The sequence below is a fragment of the Callithrix jacchus genome, chromosome 17, assembly GCF_049354715.1.
Source record: "Callithrix jacchus isolate 240 chromosome 17, calJac240_pri, whole genome shotgun sequence".
NCBI lineage: Eukaryota > Metazoa > Chordata > Mammalia > Primates > Cebidae > Callithrix > Callithrix jacchus.
The window spans coordinates 81,065,020-81,081,508 of NC_133518.1; the positions used below are offsets into that span (position 1 = coordinate 81,065,020).

The window sequence follows — 16,489 nt, forward strand, 5'->3', positions numbered from 1 at the left end:
GGCTACACCTGGGGTAAAGAGGAAAAGCCAGCAGCCTGCGCCCGCTGGGCTGGGTGTGCTGTGGCTCGGATGTTGGGAGACAAGTTTTCATTGGTTTCCCTCATTTCTGCAAGTCTCAGGAGCAGATGCGCTGCCGGCCTTTTGATCTGGACTCTCTGGTCAAGGATGTTTATCTAGTGAAAGGCTTGGCGGACGGCGTCAGTGTCCCCCTCTGGGGCAGAAGGAGATCTGCTTGCTGTTCTATGGAATGAAGACAGCATGTACCACCGGGAGAAAGAAAGGCTGGGCAGGCCCCGCTGAGAGACCTCGGCGAGGCAAACCCACCACGTCATTCAGTCCACGTAGCTGCCTCTGCGTGGCCCCGTGGGGTTTGAGGAGCGAAGGGCACTGATGTGAAGAGGAAGTTCATTCGCACCGAACAGCGCGTGCTGTGAGTCCTGGAGCCCTCGGCTCTGACCCGGGGTCTCTTGTCTTCTGCCAGTGTCCACTCAACCATGGCAGGCTCGCTTGACAGCCTGCAGGTGGGGGAAAGCTCAGGCCTTCCCAGATCTTGATAACAGGAGGTGGACGTGAAGCGATGGTGTTCAGGCTGACCCAGGAGGGAGCTGCGGGGGAGAAGAGGCTGGGCCCCAGGCACCCATGGGTCTGTGCGAGAGAAACCCAGGGCAGGAAGGCGGGTAAGGAAGTCAAGGTTTGCCTGGCTTAGAAACAGCCCTGACAACTCCCCCAGCAAGAGTCTCCTCTTCCCCGAAGAAGGAAACCTCGGGGAGGAATCCCTGGAGCAATGTGAGGAAGGGCCTCCTCCGGGCAAGCAGGTGCCTCCAGGGCTTCCTGAGGGGCAGGTAGGCGACAGCGAGGCTGGCAAGGCAGGGCCAGGGGAAGCTGGAAGTGTCTGGCCAAGGGCCAAGGCTGCTGCTGCAGAAGCCCCCTCTCCTGAGACGAGGACTTGCCCTTCTGGTTCCCACTCACCTCCTTCATTCCCCATGAGCTCAAGGTTCCCCATTTCAAGTAGAAAACAGCTGTCCCCAGAAAACCGCCAAACACGAGAGCCTCTGCACAGCTCCTCCACAGCCCCCACCCAGCACACAAGATGGGGGCCCTGAGCTCTTCTCAGAAACGTTCCTCCTTCCCGAGGCCGCCTCAGCAGCACCTGAACTGCAGCCACGTTCCCAAAGGACTGCAGCCACGTTCCCAAAGGACTGCAGCCACATGCACAAAGGACTGCAGCCACGTTCCCAAAGAACTCCAGCCACGTTCCCAAAGGACTGCAGCCACGTTCCCAAAGGACTGCAGCCACGTTCCCAAAGGACTGCAGCCACGTACACAAAGGACTGCAGCCACGTTCCCAAAGGACTGCAGCCACGTTCCCAAAGGACTGCAGCCACATGCACAAAGGACTCCAGCCACGTTCCCAAAGGACTCCAGCCACGTTCCCAAAGGACTGCAGCCACGTTCCCAAAGAACTCCAGCCACGTTCCCAAAGGACTGCAGCCACGTTCCCAAAGGACTGCAGCCACGTTCCCAAAGGACTGCAGCCACGTACACAAAGGACTGCAGCCACGTTCCCAAAGGACTGCAGCCACGTTCCCAAAGGACTGCAGCCACATGCACAAAGGACTCCAGCCACGTTCCCAAAGGACTCCAGCCACGTTCCCAAAGGACTGCAGCCACGTTCCCAAAGAACTCCAGCCACGTTCCCAAAGGACTGCAGCCACGTTCCCAAAGGACTGCAGCCACATGCACAAAGGACTGCAGCCACATTCCCAAAGGACTGCAGCCACGTACACAAAGGACTGCAGCCACGTTCCCAAAGGACTGCAGCCACGTTCCCAAAGAATTCCAGCCACGTTCCCAAAGGACTGCAGCCAGGTACACAAAGGACTGCAGCCACATACACAAAGGACTGCAGCCACGTTCCCAAAGGACTGCAGCCACGTACACAAAGGACTGCAGCCACGTACACAAAGGACTGCAGCCACATACACAAAGGACTGCAGCCACGTTCCCAAAGGACTGCAGCCACATACACAAAGGACTGCAGCCACGTACACAAAGGACTGCAGCCACGTTCCCAAAGGACTGCAGCCAGGTACACAAAGGACTGCAGCCACATACACAAAGGACTGCAGCCACATACACAAAGGACTGCAGCCACGTTCCCAAAGGACTGCAGCCACATACACAAAGGACTGCAGCCACGTTCCCAAAGGACTGCAGCCACATACACAAAGGACTGCAGCCACGTACACAAAGGACTGCAGCCACGTTCCCAAAGGACTGCAGCCAGGTACACAAAGGACTGCAGCCACATACACAAAGGACTGCAGCCACGTTCCCAAAGGACTGCAGCCACGTACACAAAGGACTCCAGCCACGTTCCCAAAGGACTCCAGCCACATTCCCAAAGGACTGCAGCCACGTTCCCAAAGAACTCCAGCCACGTTCCCAAAGAACTCCAGCCACGTTCCCAAAGGACTGCAGCCACATGCACAAAGGACTGCAGCCACATTCCCAAAGGACTGCAGCCACGTACACAAAGGACTGCAGCCACGTTCCCAAAGGACTGCAGCCACGTTCCCAAAGAATTCCAGCCACGTTCCCAAAGGACTGCAGCCAGGTACACAAAGGACTGCAGCCACATACACAAAGGACTGCAGCCACGTTCCCAAAGGACTGCAGCCACGTACACAAAGGACTGCAGCCACGTTCCCAAAGGACTGCAGCCACGTACACAAAGGACTCCAGCCACGTTCCCAAAGGACTCCAGCCACATTCCCAAAGGACTGCAGCCACGTTCCCAAAGGACTCCAGCCACGTACACAAAGGACCGCAGCCACGTTCCCAAAGGACTGCAGCCACATTCCCAAAGGACTGCAGCCATGTACACAAAGGACTCCAGCCACGTTCCCAAAGGACTGCAGCCACGTACACAAAGAACTCCAGCCACGTTCCCAAAGGACTGAAGCCACGTTCCCAAAGGACTGCAGCCACGTACACAAAGGACTGCAGCCACGTTCCCAAAGGACTCCAGCCACGTTCCCAAAGGACTGCAGCCACGTACACAAAGAACTCCAGACACGTTCCCAAAGGACTCCAGCCACGTTCCCAAAGGACTGCAGCCACGTACACAAAGAACTCCAGCCACGTTCCCAAAGGACTGCAGCCACGTTCCCAAAGGACTGCAGCCACATACACAAAGGACTCCAGCCACGTTCCCAAAGGACTGCAGCCACATACACAAAGGACTCCAGCCACGTTCCCAAAGGACTGCAGCCACATACACAAAGGACTCCAGCCACGTTCCCAAAGGACTCCAGCCACGTTCCCAAAGGACTCCAGCCACGTACACAAAGGACTGCAGCCACGTTCCCAAAGGACTCCAGCCACGTTCCCAAAGGACTGCAGCCACGTACACAAAGGACTCCAGCCACGTACACAAAGGACTGCAGCCACGTTCCCAAAGGACTGAAGCCACCTTCCCAAAGGACTGCAGCCACGTTCCCAAAGGACTCCAGCCAGGTTCCCAAAGAACTCCAGCCACATTCCCAAAGGACTCCAGCCACATTCCCAAAGGACTGCAGCCACGTTCCCAAAGGACTGCAGCCACATACACAAAGGACTCCAGCCACGTACACAAAGGGCTCCAGCCACGTTCCCAAAGGACTCCAGCCACCTTCCCAAAGGACTCCAGCCAGGTTCCCAAAGAACTCCAGCCACGTTCCCAAAGGACTGCAGCCACGTACACAAAAGACTCCAGCCACATTCCCAAAGAATTCCAGCCACGTTCCCAAAGGACTGCAGCCACCTTCCCAAAGGACTCCAGCCAGGTACACAAAGGACTCTAGCCACGTTCCCAAAGGACTCCAGCCACCTTCCCAAAGGACTCTAGCCACGTTCCCAAAGGACTGCAGCCACATACACAAAGGACTCCAGCCACCTTCCCAAAGGACTCCAGCCACGTTCCCAAAGGACTCCAGCCACGTTCCCAAAGGACTCCAGCCACGTTCCCAAAGGACTGCAGCCACATACACAAAGGACTCCAGCCACCTTCCCAAAGGACTCCAGCCACGTTCCCAAAGGACTCCAGCCACGTTCCCAAAGGACTCCAGCCACGTTCCCAAAGGACTGCAGCCACCTTCCCAAAGGACTCCAGCCATGTACACAAAAGACTCCAGCCACGTTCACAAAGGACTCCAGCCACATTCCCAAAGGACCCAACCATGTTCCCAAAGGACTCCAGCCACCTTTCCAAAGGACTCCAGCCACGTTCCCAAAGGACTCCAGCCACCTTTCCAAAGGACTCCAGCCACCTTTCCAAAGGACTCCAGCCACGTTCCCAAAGGACTCCAGCCACCTTCCCAAAGGACTCTAGCCACGTTCCCAAAGGACTCCAGCCAGGTACACAAAGGACTCCAGCCACGTTCCCAAAGGACTCCAGCCACCTTCCCAAAGGACTCTAGCCACGTTCCCAAAGGACTCCAGCCAGGTACACAAAGGACTCCAGCCACGTTCCCAAAGGACTCCAGCCACCTTCCCAAAGGACTCTAGCCACGTTCCCAAAGGACTGCAGCCACATACACAAAGGACTCCAGCCATGTACACAAAAGACTCCAGCCACGTTCGCAAAGGACTCCAGCCACATTCCCAAAGGACCCAACCATGTTCCCAAAGGACTCCAGCCACCTTTCCAAAGGACTCCAGCCACGTTCCCAAAGGACTCCAGCCACCTTTCCAAAGGACTCCAGCCACCTTTCCAAAGGACTCTAGCCATATTCCCAAAGGACTCCAGCCATGTACACAAAGGACTCCAGCCACGTTCCCAAAGGACTGCAGCCACGTTTCCTGGAATTCTGGTGAGTCAGCACCAACACGTGTCACCGTGCTCACAGCGCTATGCAGGTGGCTCATGGAACACGCGCCCTGCCAAAGGGGCCCTGGTTTCGAAGCTTCATTTATTCTTGTTACTGTGCCCTCCATGCCCTGGCCTGGGCTGAGTTCATGGCTGTAGGCTCTTGTCTGCCTCATGGAGGCAGGTGTGGCCCGTGCCATCTGGGCCCTGCGTTTCTGCTTTCTCTACTTTTCTATGGCCCTCCTGGGCTGGGGAGAGGATGGTTTCAGCATGGGCCTGATGAAGCACAGCTGGGGGCTCCTGGGACTGCCCTCTGCCCAGGACAACTATCTTCCCGTTCCCTGGGGGCTCTGCGCTCTCCGTGGTTCCTGAGTTCAGGGTCTGGTCCGCACGCCTGGACCCCGCTGTCCATTTGCTCAGCACTCCCCTCCTGCCCTCCCCACCTCCTCCTTGCCTTCCTCTCCCTCTGTAGGCGTCTGTTGAAAGACCGTACCTCAGGTCCTGAGAAGGATAAAGTCAGTCATTGTGTTTTAAATGCGCTGATCATTTATGTAGAAACACAGACTCACATACAGATAAAAACACGTGAGTTTTAAGTTTTGCCTCCTGCTTCTGCAGAGGGCTGGTGGGGAAAGAAGGAGAGGCTTGAATCGAAGAGCGAGAATTTGGGTTTCCTGTTTCTAATACTTTAGGCAAAGTGCGGTGATCTTTACTGTGACAGCAGAGGGGGTGCGGTGTCTTTCCCACACCAGGTTCCTCTGAAAGCTGGGTTTATAGGCTGAGTGTCAACACCCTGTTTCTTTGGAGAGCCGCACTCAGGCGCCTCTGCTGGTAGGGCCCGCCTCCTGGCAGAGGGGCCAGAATAACTGAGGGTAGGTGGCCTAATTGTCGTCACGTGACCGGGGTTTGGAGGTTAGTGGCCCATACGTGTTAAAGGGCATCAGACATTCAGACTCCCCAGGCAATGATGGCTTATGAATGTTTTCAAAGCATTCTTTTTGAAAGCGAATCTCAGCTTTCAAAAAGCTGTGATTCACACCTGTAATCCCAGCTGTAATCACACTGTAATCGCAGTGGCTCACACCTGTAATCCCAGCACTTTGAGAGGCCAAGGTGGGTGGATCACTTGAGGTCAGGAGTTTGAGACCAGCCTGGCCAACATGGTGAAACCTCATCTCTACTAAAAATGCAAAAATGAGCTGTGTGTGGAGGCACTTGCCTGTAACTTCAGGTACTCGGGAGGCTGAGGCAGGAGAATTGCTTGAACTCAGGAGGCAGAGAGATTGTGCCGCTGCACTCCAGCCTGGGCAACAGAGCAAGACTCTGTGCCAAAAAAATTAAAAATAAATAAATAAATAAACCAGCCTGGGCAACAAAGTGAGATCCTATCTCTATAAGAAATAAAATACTTTTTTTTTTTTAAAAAGTGAATCTTACATTTAGATAAGGCTAATATAGTAACTGTGCTGTATGTAATAAATGCTGATATAACTTCACAATATATTGATCACTAGGTAATGTGTATCATTATTATCACGTGGATATTGGAGCCTACATTGAACTCTTCTCACACAGTCAGCTTGCATGCGGGTCTGCAGGCGTTGACAACCTGGAGAGCTGGTCTAGCTGGGAATACGTGGAAAGCCCTATAACCCAGGACCCCTGCTTCTTTGCCCTGGTGTGTTACGCCCGGCAGTGGGCTGATTCAACCTCATTATTCTTCTGAAAACCGCATTCTCTCAAACACGCTTGTCTCCTCATCTGGTAACCACAGGGCTTGAAGAACTTACCCCCTTGCAGAACTGCTGCATGAAACAACTCATCTGCATGTGAGAAACACCAACTCACCTGACCCAGCCAGTTTGCGAGGACCCTTGAGGGGACAGCAGCCTCCTAAGCCCTGTGGCCAGGCCCAACCCCCTCACCACGTCTCCCTTCCAGAATCAGTGATCTGCCCTTCCATCCAGAACCCCAGACTCTCCTTCCAAATAGTTTCTTTCTCTTCCCATGCCCGCGTTCCCGGGCGGAGGGTGGGGAGGGAAGAACTAACATTTGCTGAGAACCCACGATGCACTAAGCTGATAGGAATGACATCCCCTCTCCCGGCTGTGCAGATGTGGAGACTGAGGCTCAGCTAGGAAGGGCTTCCCCACAGTGACTCCAAAGCTCCTGCTCTTTCCCCAGCACCCACCCTGGCTCCTACAGCGCAGCTGCAGCCCCTCTCACACCGTGCTCCTCCAGCAGGAAACCAGGGGAACAAGGCGAGAGGCTGCCCAAAGGCTCGCCTCCTAGGCCTCACCAGATTCTGGCAGCTTATGCTGTCCCTGGCTTCTTGGATGCAAAGCCGCCTCCGGACCTCGGAGGCTGAGCTTTCATTTCAGTGACAATGTCCATGAAATGGAGCCTTATTCATCATCCTCCTCCTGCCCCCTCCTCCAGCTCCAGGAAGTGTGAGTGAGAAGTGGGGGCGGAGGACTGAGAACATTCCAGGTGCACCTGCGGAAGCAGGTTCAAGGGGGTGGGGCCTGGGAAGAGGTCCCTTTTTCACTAAAGGGAGAGTCTGGCATGGTGCGGGCTGAAGAAGAAGTGTCCAGGTCTAGTTCCTCCCCACCTGGAGGGCACACGGGGGTCACGGGCGGGTGAGGAGCGGGTGGACACACCTGTCTGTGGAATGCTTGAGGTCGAGGTGGGGTACAGTTATTTTTAGATATACTGTCCTCTCTCCCTCCCCTCTCCCACCCTTACCCTCTTCTCTGTTTACAGAAGGAAACTAGGGAGTGTGACGCCTTCCAGTCAGTAGCAAGTTCACCTTCAAGAGTGCAGGACTGAGATCATGGAGGCAGGTGTGGCCAGCACCGCCTGGGACCTGATCTTCTGCCCTCTAGGCAGGGGAGCAGTGGTCTTAACATGGGCCTGATGAGGCACAGCTGGGGGCTCCTGAGGCTGCCATCTGCCCGGCTTCATGACCTAGGGAGTTAGATTGGGGGATAGTCAAGCTGGTCCCTTGGTCACACAGCCTGGCTCCTGACTCAGTGGTGACGAGAGCAGAGATTTGGGGCATTTCCAGGCCAGCCCAGGGTGACATGGGTACACCTGCTGGTTTTCTCAAATGGGTCATCATTCGGCAAGAAGCATCTATTGTAATGACCCATACACCTACCCTTCCCCAAATTTTCTTCAAGGAGGTTGTGCTGGGGTGAATAATTGTCCCCCAAGATTCATGTCCCTCAGACATGATGAGGTTATTAGTTCAGTTAAACTGAGGCAGAGCCTAATCCGGTGACTGGCATCCTTATAAGAGAAGACGGAGACACTCGCACAGGGGAGATGGCCACAAAACATGATGGAGGCAGAGGGGAGACGGCCACGTGACGTGATGGAGGCAGAGGGGAGATGGCCACAAGACGTGATAAAGGCAGAGGGGAGACAGCCACGTGACATGATGGAGGCACAGGGGAGATGGCCACGAGACGTGATGGAGGCAGAGGGGAGACGGCCACATAACATGATGGAGGCGGAGGGGAGATGGCCACGTGACGTGATGGAGGCAGAGGGGAGACGGCCATGTGACATGGTGGAGGCATGGGGAGATGGCCACTTGGCATGATGGAGGCAGAGGGGAGATGGCTACACAATATGATGGAGGCAGAGGGGAGATGGTCTGTTTTCCCACCCACCTGCAGGATCCTTAATCCACCCCTCATTTTTAGGCCACCTGAGTAATTATTCTGTTCTGTTGTGGGCTTTGCCTCCACCATTAGACCATCAACATTAAAAGAGTTAATTGACCACAAGTGTCCAAAAAAGTGCCCAACATCCTGGACAGAGCGAGCTCACGTTCATGGACTTCCGACTGTAGGATAAGGAGGGTCAGAGCCGCCGATCAGAACACAGCTGCCCTGCTTCCACGTCCAGGAAATGAGCATAAACACAGAGGGCACTTTGGGTACAAAGCCTCTCATCTGGGCGTTACCTGTAGCAGGAGTGACCGAGAATAACCATGTCCGAGTTAGTTCAGATACGATGGCAGTCAATGCAATATCACGTGGCCTTTAGAAAAGTGCGAATGAGGCCGGGCGCAGGGCTCACACCTGTAATCCCAGCACTTTGAGGGGCCAAGGCGGGCAGATCACAAGGTCAGGAGTTCGAGACCAGCCTGACCAACATGCTCAAACCCCATCTCTACTAAAAATACAAAAAATTTAGCCAGGTGTGGTGGTGGGTGCCTGTAATCCCACCTACTCGGGAGGCTGAGGCAGGAGAATCACTTGAACCCAGGAGGTGGAGGTTGCAGTGAGCTGAGATCGCGCCACTGCACTCCAGCCTGGGTGACAGAACAGACTCCGTCTCAAAAAAAAAAAAAAAAGAAAAAGAAAGCAGAGCAGCAAGGCAGAGAGGATGTCGTGCGTGCTCAGCCCAGGTGATTGCCCTTCTTTTGCTTTGGGGCCAGGCAGAACAGAGCTGAAATGCCAGCTTTGTGGCTTATTGTGTGGCCCAGAAAACTGTGACCAGGGAGTTAGCATTCTCCAGTTTCCCTAGATCACCCGACCTGCCCGTGACTCAGTGACCACGGGCACACGTGTTCATCTCCTGGAACCTCAGCGTGCTCACAGGTGAGGTGGGCAGTGCTTTGGACTTCACGGGGTCTGGCACATGCACAGGGCCTGGCACTCCAGTGACCAACTTCTTGCTGGGTCACCGACTAGAGAACCCACAGCCTTTTCAGCCCAGACTTAGTAGGTAAATCAGACTTCATAAGCATCCAGCTTCCTGCCCTCTCTCAGCCTAGTTGTTCTAAGTCTGACCAGAGTTAGCTTTATTCACAGCACGAGGCATAAATGATATGGAGGTAACCAATTTTAGGGGACCCAAAAAGCTAGGGACTCCTACTTGGGTAGCTTAGAAAGGGAACCTCTCTTGGAGATCCTGACTTTGCTGCCCCAAATCCAGTGGTCTATTCAAGCCCAGTCCTGGAAGAGCTCATGATCTTATCCTTGCTCCAGTTCACTCACACCCCACATCCACACCAAGCTCTTTCTGCCTCCCATGGAATATAACTTACACCTCATTTCAGATTCATGCCCCCGGCAAAGCCAGCAGTATGTGGGCCTGGGAGGTTTTTCAGCCACATGGAACTAGAGAAGCCATTCATTTTGTCCCCCCATTCACCCCACTCTGTCCCCATCAGATGCCTTGGGAAGGGAGAAGGAAGGACAAATGGGTGTCCTGTGAGCCAACCCAGAGGAAGGAGGAATCATTTATCACAGAGACCGAGACGCATCCTCACTCTGGAAAATGGGCAAGGTGAGGGGAGCTGGAAAGCAGAAGGGAAACGGGCGTGGGCAGGGAAGAGGTGAACAGGAGTGCACACGCCCAGATCTCCAGGACCATGACATGCTCCTAATCGGGATCCTGAAAACTCAGAGGGGATGCAGGAAAGACCTGGGCCTGGAAATTCACTTCCCGACGCCTCCTCTTCCCTGGCTTGCCTCGTTGGTGTCTCCCTTCAGGGACGATGCCGGGGGGGGGGGGGGGGGGGGGCGGCGGGACGGGGGCGGAGGGAGGAACCACATTCCTCCACAGGTGTCCTAGCACTCCCAAAGCACCTCAGCACCTGTAGACTCATTCCCTCCCTACAACCTTTCAGGTAGGCACTATTGTCCCCATTTCACAGATGAACGAGGAAAACTCAGCTCGAAGAGGCTGTGACTTTGTGACTTGACTCAGTGGCAGAGCTGGGATCGAGCCCAGGTTTTGTAACGCCCTCTTGGAGTCTCCGGAGGCCGCTCTGCGCCTCTGGCCTTCCTGGCACTGGAAAGTGCTCAGCTGCCTGTGTTTGGTCAATACAATGCCCAGCTCCCAGTTTGGTCTCACCTGGAATGCTCCTTTCTCCCCTATAGATGGAAAAGTGTCGTTTGAAAGCGTCACCAAACAAAACCTATGGAAAGGTAATGGGGGACCATGAGCGAGAGCTGACAGAAAAATGATCACGAGCTGGGTGTGGTGGCTTACACCTGTAATCCCAGCACTTTGGGAGGGAGGTAGGCAGATTGCGAGGTCAGGAGTTCGAGACCAGTCTGGTCAACATGGTGAAAATACAAAAAAAATTAGCCAGGCACAGTGGCAGGTGCCTGTAAATCCCAGCTACTCGGGAAGCTGAGGCAGGGGAATGGCTTGGACTCCAGAGGCAGAGGTTGCGGTGAGCCAAGGTTGTGCCATTGCACTCCAGCCTCAGCGACAGAGCAAGACTATGTCTCCAAAACAAACCAGGAGCCACGCTGGCCTGGGTCTGCAGACTCCCTTCAGCAGTGCCCTCCTGCTGCCCTGTTCAGGTGCCCACAGGATGCGCCACAGCCCTCTTTACCTTTACAACTTTCTTGCTCCCAGGAAAGAACAGGGTCAGCTCATCCATCAAGAGCTGGAGGGACTGATGGGGACCATGCTCCTCTCCACAGTGTTGGCATTGTTACGGCCCAGGCTTTGACCTTGGGAAGTGGTCACAGGACCTCCACGACCCTTGGAGATGTCACTACAGTGTCCGCTGTGGACTCTCGCTGGACGAAGCTGGCTCCTCCTGGGAATGCAGAAACCCCGAGTGCTCATCCTGGGCTCCATGGTGTCTGGGAGCCTAAGGTCCCTGCTCTGCGACGAGTCACTCCACAGACACCCCACATTCAGGAATCAAGTCTTGAGGAACCAGAAGCAGAAATCACACTGGCAAAGAGGGGTACAGGGGTGTCCTGTTTCCCTTTCAGAGAGCTACACCTTTACGACCCTGCTTGGGGTCCCTGCCCCTCCTTGCCTGTCCTGTGACAGGTCAAATCCGGGTGAGCGGAGCCACTGGGTCTCCAGGAGCAACTCCACTTCCTCATAGGTGACAGCTGCTCCCTCCGCCCACTGCCCAGGCCAGATCCCTCTGGCTACTCTCCCAGAGGGTCCCAGGCTCCCTGCACCCCGGCTTTGGCTCCCTGTCTTGGAAAGAACTCTGCCATTTGGTTGGGGTCGACCATCTGTCTACACTGGGCAGACTTCTAGGCACACCACCCCCTTTGGTGCATTTCCGTTCCTGCCCCTCACCGGCATCGTCCCAGCTTCCCTGTTCCCTGGAGTCTCCTTAAATCTTACTCTTTCCCCCATTCATACACCCCCCAAGGTTGCTCCCTCTAGGGCCCTTTCTTCTCCATTCTCCCCAGCAGCCCAAATGTCTGGTGGGACGGGCAGCCCCTGGGAGGAAGGAGAGGGCCCAAAAATCCAACTAGGAGGGTGTGCCCTGTTCCCGTTCCCCCACGTTTCCTCCTGTCCCTCCCCCACTTGGCTCAGGCTGATGAGGAGCAGAGAAATGGGTGTATTGGTGTTTTCTTTCCTGGTGGGGGAGTGGGGTGGGGCTGAGGAAAGAAAAGGGTGATTGGCGTGGGGCCCCGCCCTCTTTTGTCCTCTTCCCGGGTCCTCTGGCCCCTTCAGGGAAATGCACCTGGTTCTGGCCAGCCGCCGGAGAAGACAGACTCAGTTCTGCTCCTCACACCACAGCTCCTAGGCCATGGGGCTTCCCCAGGGAGCCGGAGGGACTTTTGTTGGAACCAAGAGGGGGTCCTGCTGGAGGAGGGTCCCCTGGGTATCCCTGAGCTGCCTGTGTCTCTGCCTCCTTCCACACATGGTCCTGGGTAAGTGACGGGGAGGCTGGCTGCTGGGACCCTGTGGGGGAGCTGGGGGCTGTCAGAGACAGAGGCCGGGAGAGAGAGAAGAGCGGAAAGGGAGACAGAGAAGAGGAAGAGAAGAGAGAGAGAGATGAATGGGACACGATGGGGAGAAGGGGGAGAGAGACCCAGAGAGGGAGAGAAGAGGAAGAGAGCAGGGAGAGAGAACGAAGAGGGGAGGCTTGGCGCCGGGGCACAAGCCTTTAATCCCAGCACTTCAGGAGGCCAAGGCGGGTGGATCACTTGAGGCCAGGAGTTCAAGACAAGCCTGACCAACATGGTGAAACCCCATCGCTACTAAAAATACAAACATTAGCCAGGTGTGGTGGCGCACACCTGTAGTCCCAGCTACTCAGGAGGCTGAGGCAGAGAATTGCTTGAACCTGGGAGGGAGAGGTTGCGGTGAGCCGAGATGGAGCCACTGCACTCCAGCCTGGTGGCAGAGCAAGACTCCGTCTCAAACAAACAAACAGAGTGAGACTCCATCTCAAATAAATCAATTCAAATAAAAAAGAAGAGGGTGGGGAAGAGGAGGTGTGAATTGGCAGGTACAGGACAAGGTGTGAGCAGAAAGATGAGAATGCTTGAAAGACAGAAGAGAGGACAGAGCCAGAGAGAAGCCCGGCCAGGTCTGGAAGGGTCCCTGGGGGGAGCCCAGGCTTCCTCGTGGAGAGAAAGACAGGCAGAGCTGTAGCAAGAGGAAAAACGGTGCCAAGGAAAACAGGAAAGCTGGTGATGGACCTGGGAGAAAATCTCAGGTAAAGCCGCAGCGCGAGAGGGTGAGGCAAGGGAGAGACAGACGTACCGAAGCACAGAGGAGGTGACCAGGAGATGGCAGAACCGCAGGGAGCGGAGGAGAGAGGCCGCGGCCTGGAGGGCGGTGAGGAGGAGGCAGGGCTGGGAGGCCTGGGGGAGGCTGGCCACAGGCTTCTCACCTCTGAGCCTGGGGTTAGAGCCTCTGCTGGGGTCAGGCCTTGTGTGGGGCTCATAGCCCTGGCCTTGGCCTTGGCCCCCTCCATGCCTTCCATGCAGAGCCAGGGACGGGGGATGCAGGGCCTGCGGGGGACGTTTCCCTCTGGCGCCCCCCAGACCTCCTCCCAGCACTTCTCAGGCTGTCCCTCTGGCTTCAGGATCAAGCTTCCTGCTGTATTTCTGGGTGTCAGAGGCTTCTGGGGAGTGTGTGGGGTCCAGGAGAGCGTGAGGAGTCAGGAGTTAAGTCTCAGCGGCTGGGAAGCCTTTCGCTGAAGGAAAGCAGTTCTTGGGAGCATCTTTGCGGAGTTCCTTGGGAGTGAGTCAGAAGGCGAATGCCCTGTAACGGCCGCAAACGCTGCTGAAACGGACATTCCACCTTGAGGTTTTCCAGGACTCGGCTGAGCTCAAAGGGAACTACCACCACCTCCCTACCCTCCAGCACCCCCACCCCACCCCAGCCACACGCCCCGAGTGAATGCTCACCACATGCTGAGGAGGTGGAGGCCAGAAGGAGCCACCACATGCCCTTGCCCTGCAGTGGATTCCTCCATGGGAATCACGGCTCCCAGAGCAAGGCTGGGGGTTGGGGCACCAGGCAGGCGGCTTGGATGTAGGAGCCCCAGTGCCAAGTCTTTGCCATGAACTGTTCTGGCCCCTGTGACCAGGCCCTGCCCTGAGACTCCCCAGGCCCCCGGTCCCCTGTGCAAAAAGCAGTGGTGAGTCAGGCAAGGTGCCTCACACCTGTGATCCCAGCACTTTGAGAGGCCAAGGCAGCCAGATCCCGATGTCAGGAGTTCAAGACCAGCCTGACCAACAAGGTGAAAACCCGTCTCTACTAAAAATACTAAAAAATTAGCTGGGTGTGGTGGCAGGCACCTGTAATCCCAGCTACTCCGGAAGCTGAGTTAGGAGAATCTCTTGAACCTGGGAGGTGGAGGTTGCAGTGAGCCGTGATCGCACCACTGCACTCCAGCCTGGATGACAGAATGGGATTCCGTCTCCAAAAAAAAAAAAAGGAAAAGCAGTGGTGAATGGGTTGACCTCCTGACCCCTACGTTCTTGAGTTTCAGAATCTGTGATTTTAAGCTGACTCCAAATGTGTTAGGTGCCAGCTGGACACTCAGCCCCATGTGAGGGTCATCAAACTCCACAGGGGCCAGGCAGCAGGGTCTGTCACGAGAAGCCCAGAGGGACAAGTCCTGGGGTAGGGGTAAGACCTGGAGAAGGAGTGAAGGACTCTAAATGTGGAAGGGCATCTCCGTGACAACCCGAAGAAGCTATAGGCACACCCTGGAGTGCGGAGCCCTTCGAGTTAAGGGGACCAAGTGGAGCTGGTCCAGGAGCAGAGGTGGTGTGGCTGGAAGGTGGCATCTACACATCTGACGGGGCATTACCAGAGCATTGGCAGGAAAAGCAGTCACCAAGGGCCAACGGGCAGCCTCCACGCCTCAGGGCAGCTTCTGGGGATGGGCAGCCACCAGCCCCTGCACTTTTGACTCCCTGAGGGGCTGGCAGATGGTCTCCCTGTATTTGTCTCTTTGCAGACTTGCTGGCAGGCTGGGTCACACCGAAGCCCAAGGTCACAGGGAAAGCCCAGGGTGTCCACAGAGCAGCCGCCACAATGAGGGCTTCCTTAAGGAACAGCCCTGGCTCGCAAGGGTTAAAGGATTAGGCGCAGCGGGACAGAGGTGGGCTGGACAAGGACAGACGGAACTTGGTGTCTACTGGTTGCTGGAGGCAGGAATGACTCAGAAGGAAGCTGGGTCGTGATTCCACGCCCCAGGGAAAGGCAGCTGGGTCGAAATAAGCCTTGGTCTCCAATACTATCAGTGGCCCTGTAACCCAGGTGCCACCACCCCTGCAGCCACGGGGAGGTGACAGGCTGGAGCAGGTGCAGGGCAGGGGAGGAGACGCTGGTCACAGCACACCTTGAGGGGAAGGGTCTCTACGGGCTCCTCCTCTGAGAACCCCCAGTCTGTCTGCCAGTCTGGGAGAGGCCACCTCAACTTGCCACCTAGGACACCAAAACTGTCCACAGACCCTTCTGCCCCTCCGGGAAGCCCGCTGTGCTCCAGGACACTGAGAGACAAGAGGTCCTGCTAAGAAAATCAGCCAAATTCCGCCGAGGACCAGCAAGGTGCAAAGTGAGGAGCAGGAGCTGAAACTCAGAGGCCCAGTGTCAGCGGCGCCCTCAGCAGCCGGGGAACCCAGCAGCGGACATCCCTCAGGCTCTTCGTCAGCAATCTCAGCCCAAAAGGAAGGGTGTCATGAGAATGAACGAGGCAGCATCTGGTGTGAAGTAGAAAAGCCATAGGGGGCCAGGCGCGGGGGCTCACGCCTGTAATCTCAGCACTTTGGGAGGCCGAGGCAGGCAAATCACCTGAGGTCAGGAGTTTGAGGCTAGCCTGGCCAATGTGGTGAAACCCGTCTTACTAAAAACACAAAAAAGCTGGGTGTAGTGGCAGGTGCCTGTAATCCCAGCTACTCAGGAGGTTGAGGCAGTAGAAGCACTTGAACCCAGGAGGCAGCGGTTTCGGCCAGCAGAGATGGTGCCACTGCACTCCAGCCTGGGATGAGAGTTAGGAAGGAAGGAAGGAAGGAAAGAAAGGAAAAGAAAAGAAAAGGAAAGAGAAAAGCCAAGGCATACCATAGAGACCTGTTTGAGAGAGAGGCCTGGGCAGATGGGGGAAGGAGAGTGGTGGAACCCTGCTTGGCGTGGGCACTGTGTGGGTGCCGGGTACATTCCTTCATCTAAAGATTCTTGTGCCTCTAAAAAGCCACCCCATGCCTGCTGTGGGTTTGTAAGGGCTGGCTTGGTGTATTCAGAATGTGGCTCACTGCATGAACTGACCCCCGAATGCCAATCTTGGCCATAGAGCAGGGGCTCGCTGCGGCTGATGGCACACTTCACCACTCCCCGCCTGCCAGTCCCTCCACGCCCTTGGTTTCTGGGCTCAGCTTCAGAGACAGAGGC

General features: G+C 55.9%; 1 protein-coding gene across 1 annotated transcript in view; it reads left to right on the forward strand.

Moving 5' to 3' along the window:
• Positions 1-12,322: 12,322 nt before the first annotated feature.
• Positions 12,323-16,489, forward strand: part of MUC4 (mucin 4, cell surface associated) — a 59,103-nt gene continuing 54,936 nt past the window's right edge. Inside the window, exon 1 of the mRNA XM_078354845.1 lies at positions 12,323-12,510. Within this exon, the coding sequence (XP_078210971.1) occupies positions 12,387-12,510 (124 nt within the window). The 5' untranslated portion in view covers positions 12,323-12,386. The remainder of the gene's footprint in view (positions 12,511-16,489) is intronic.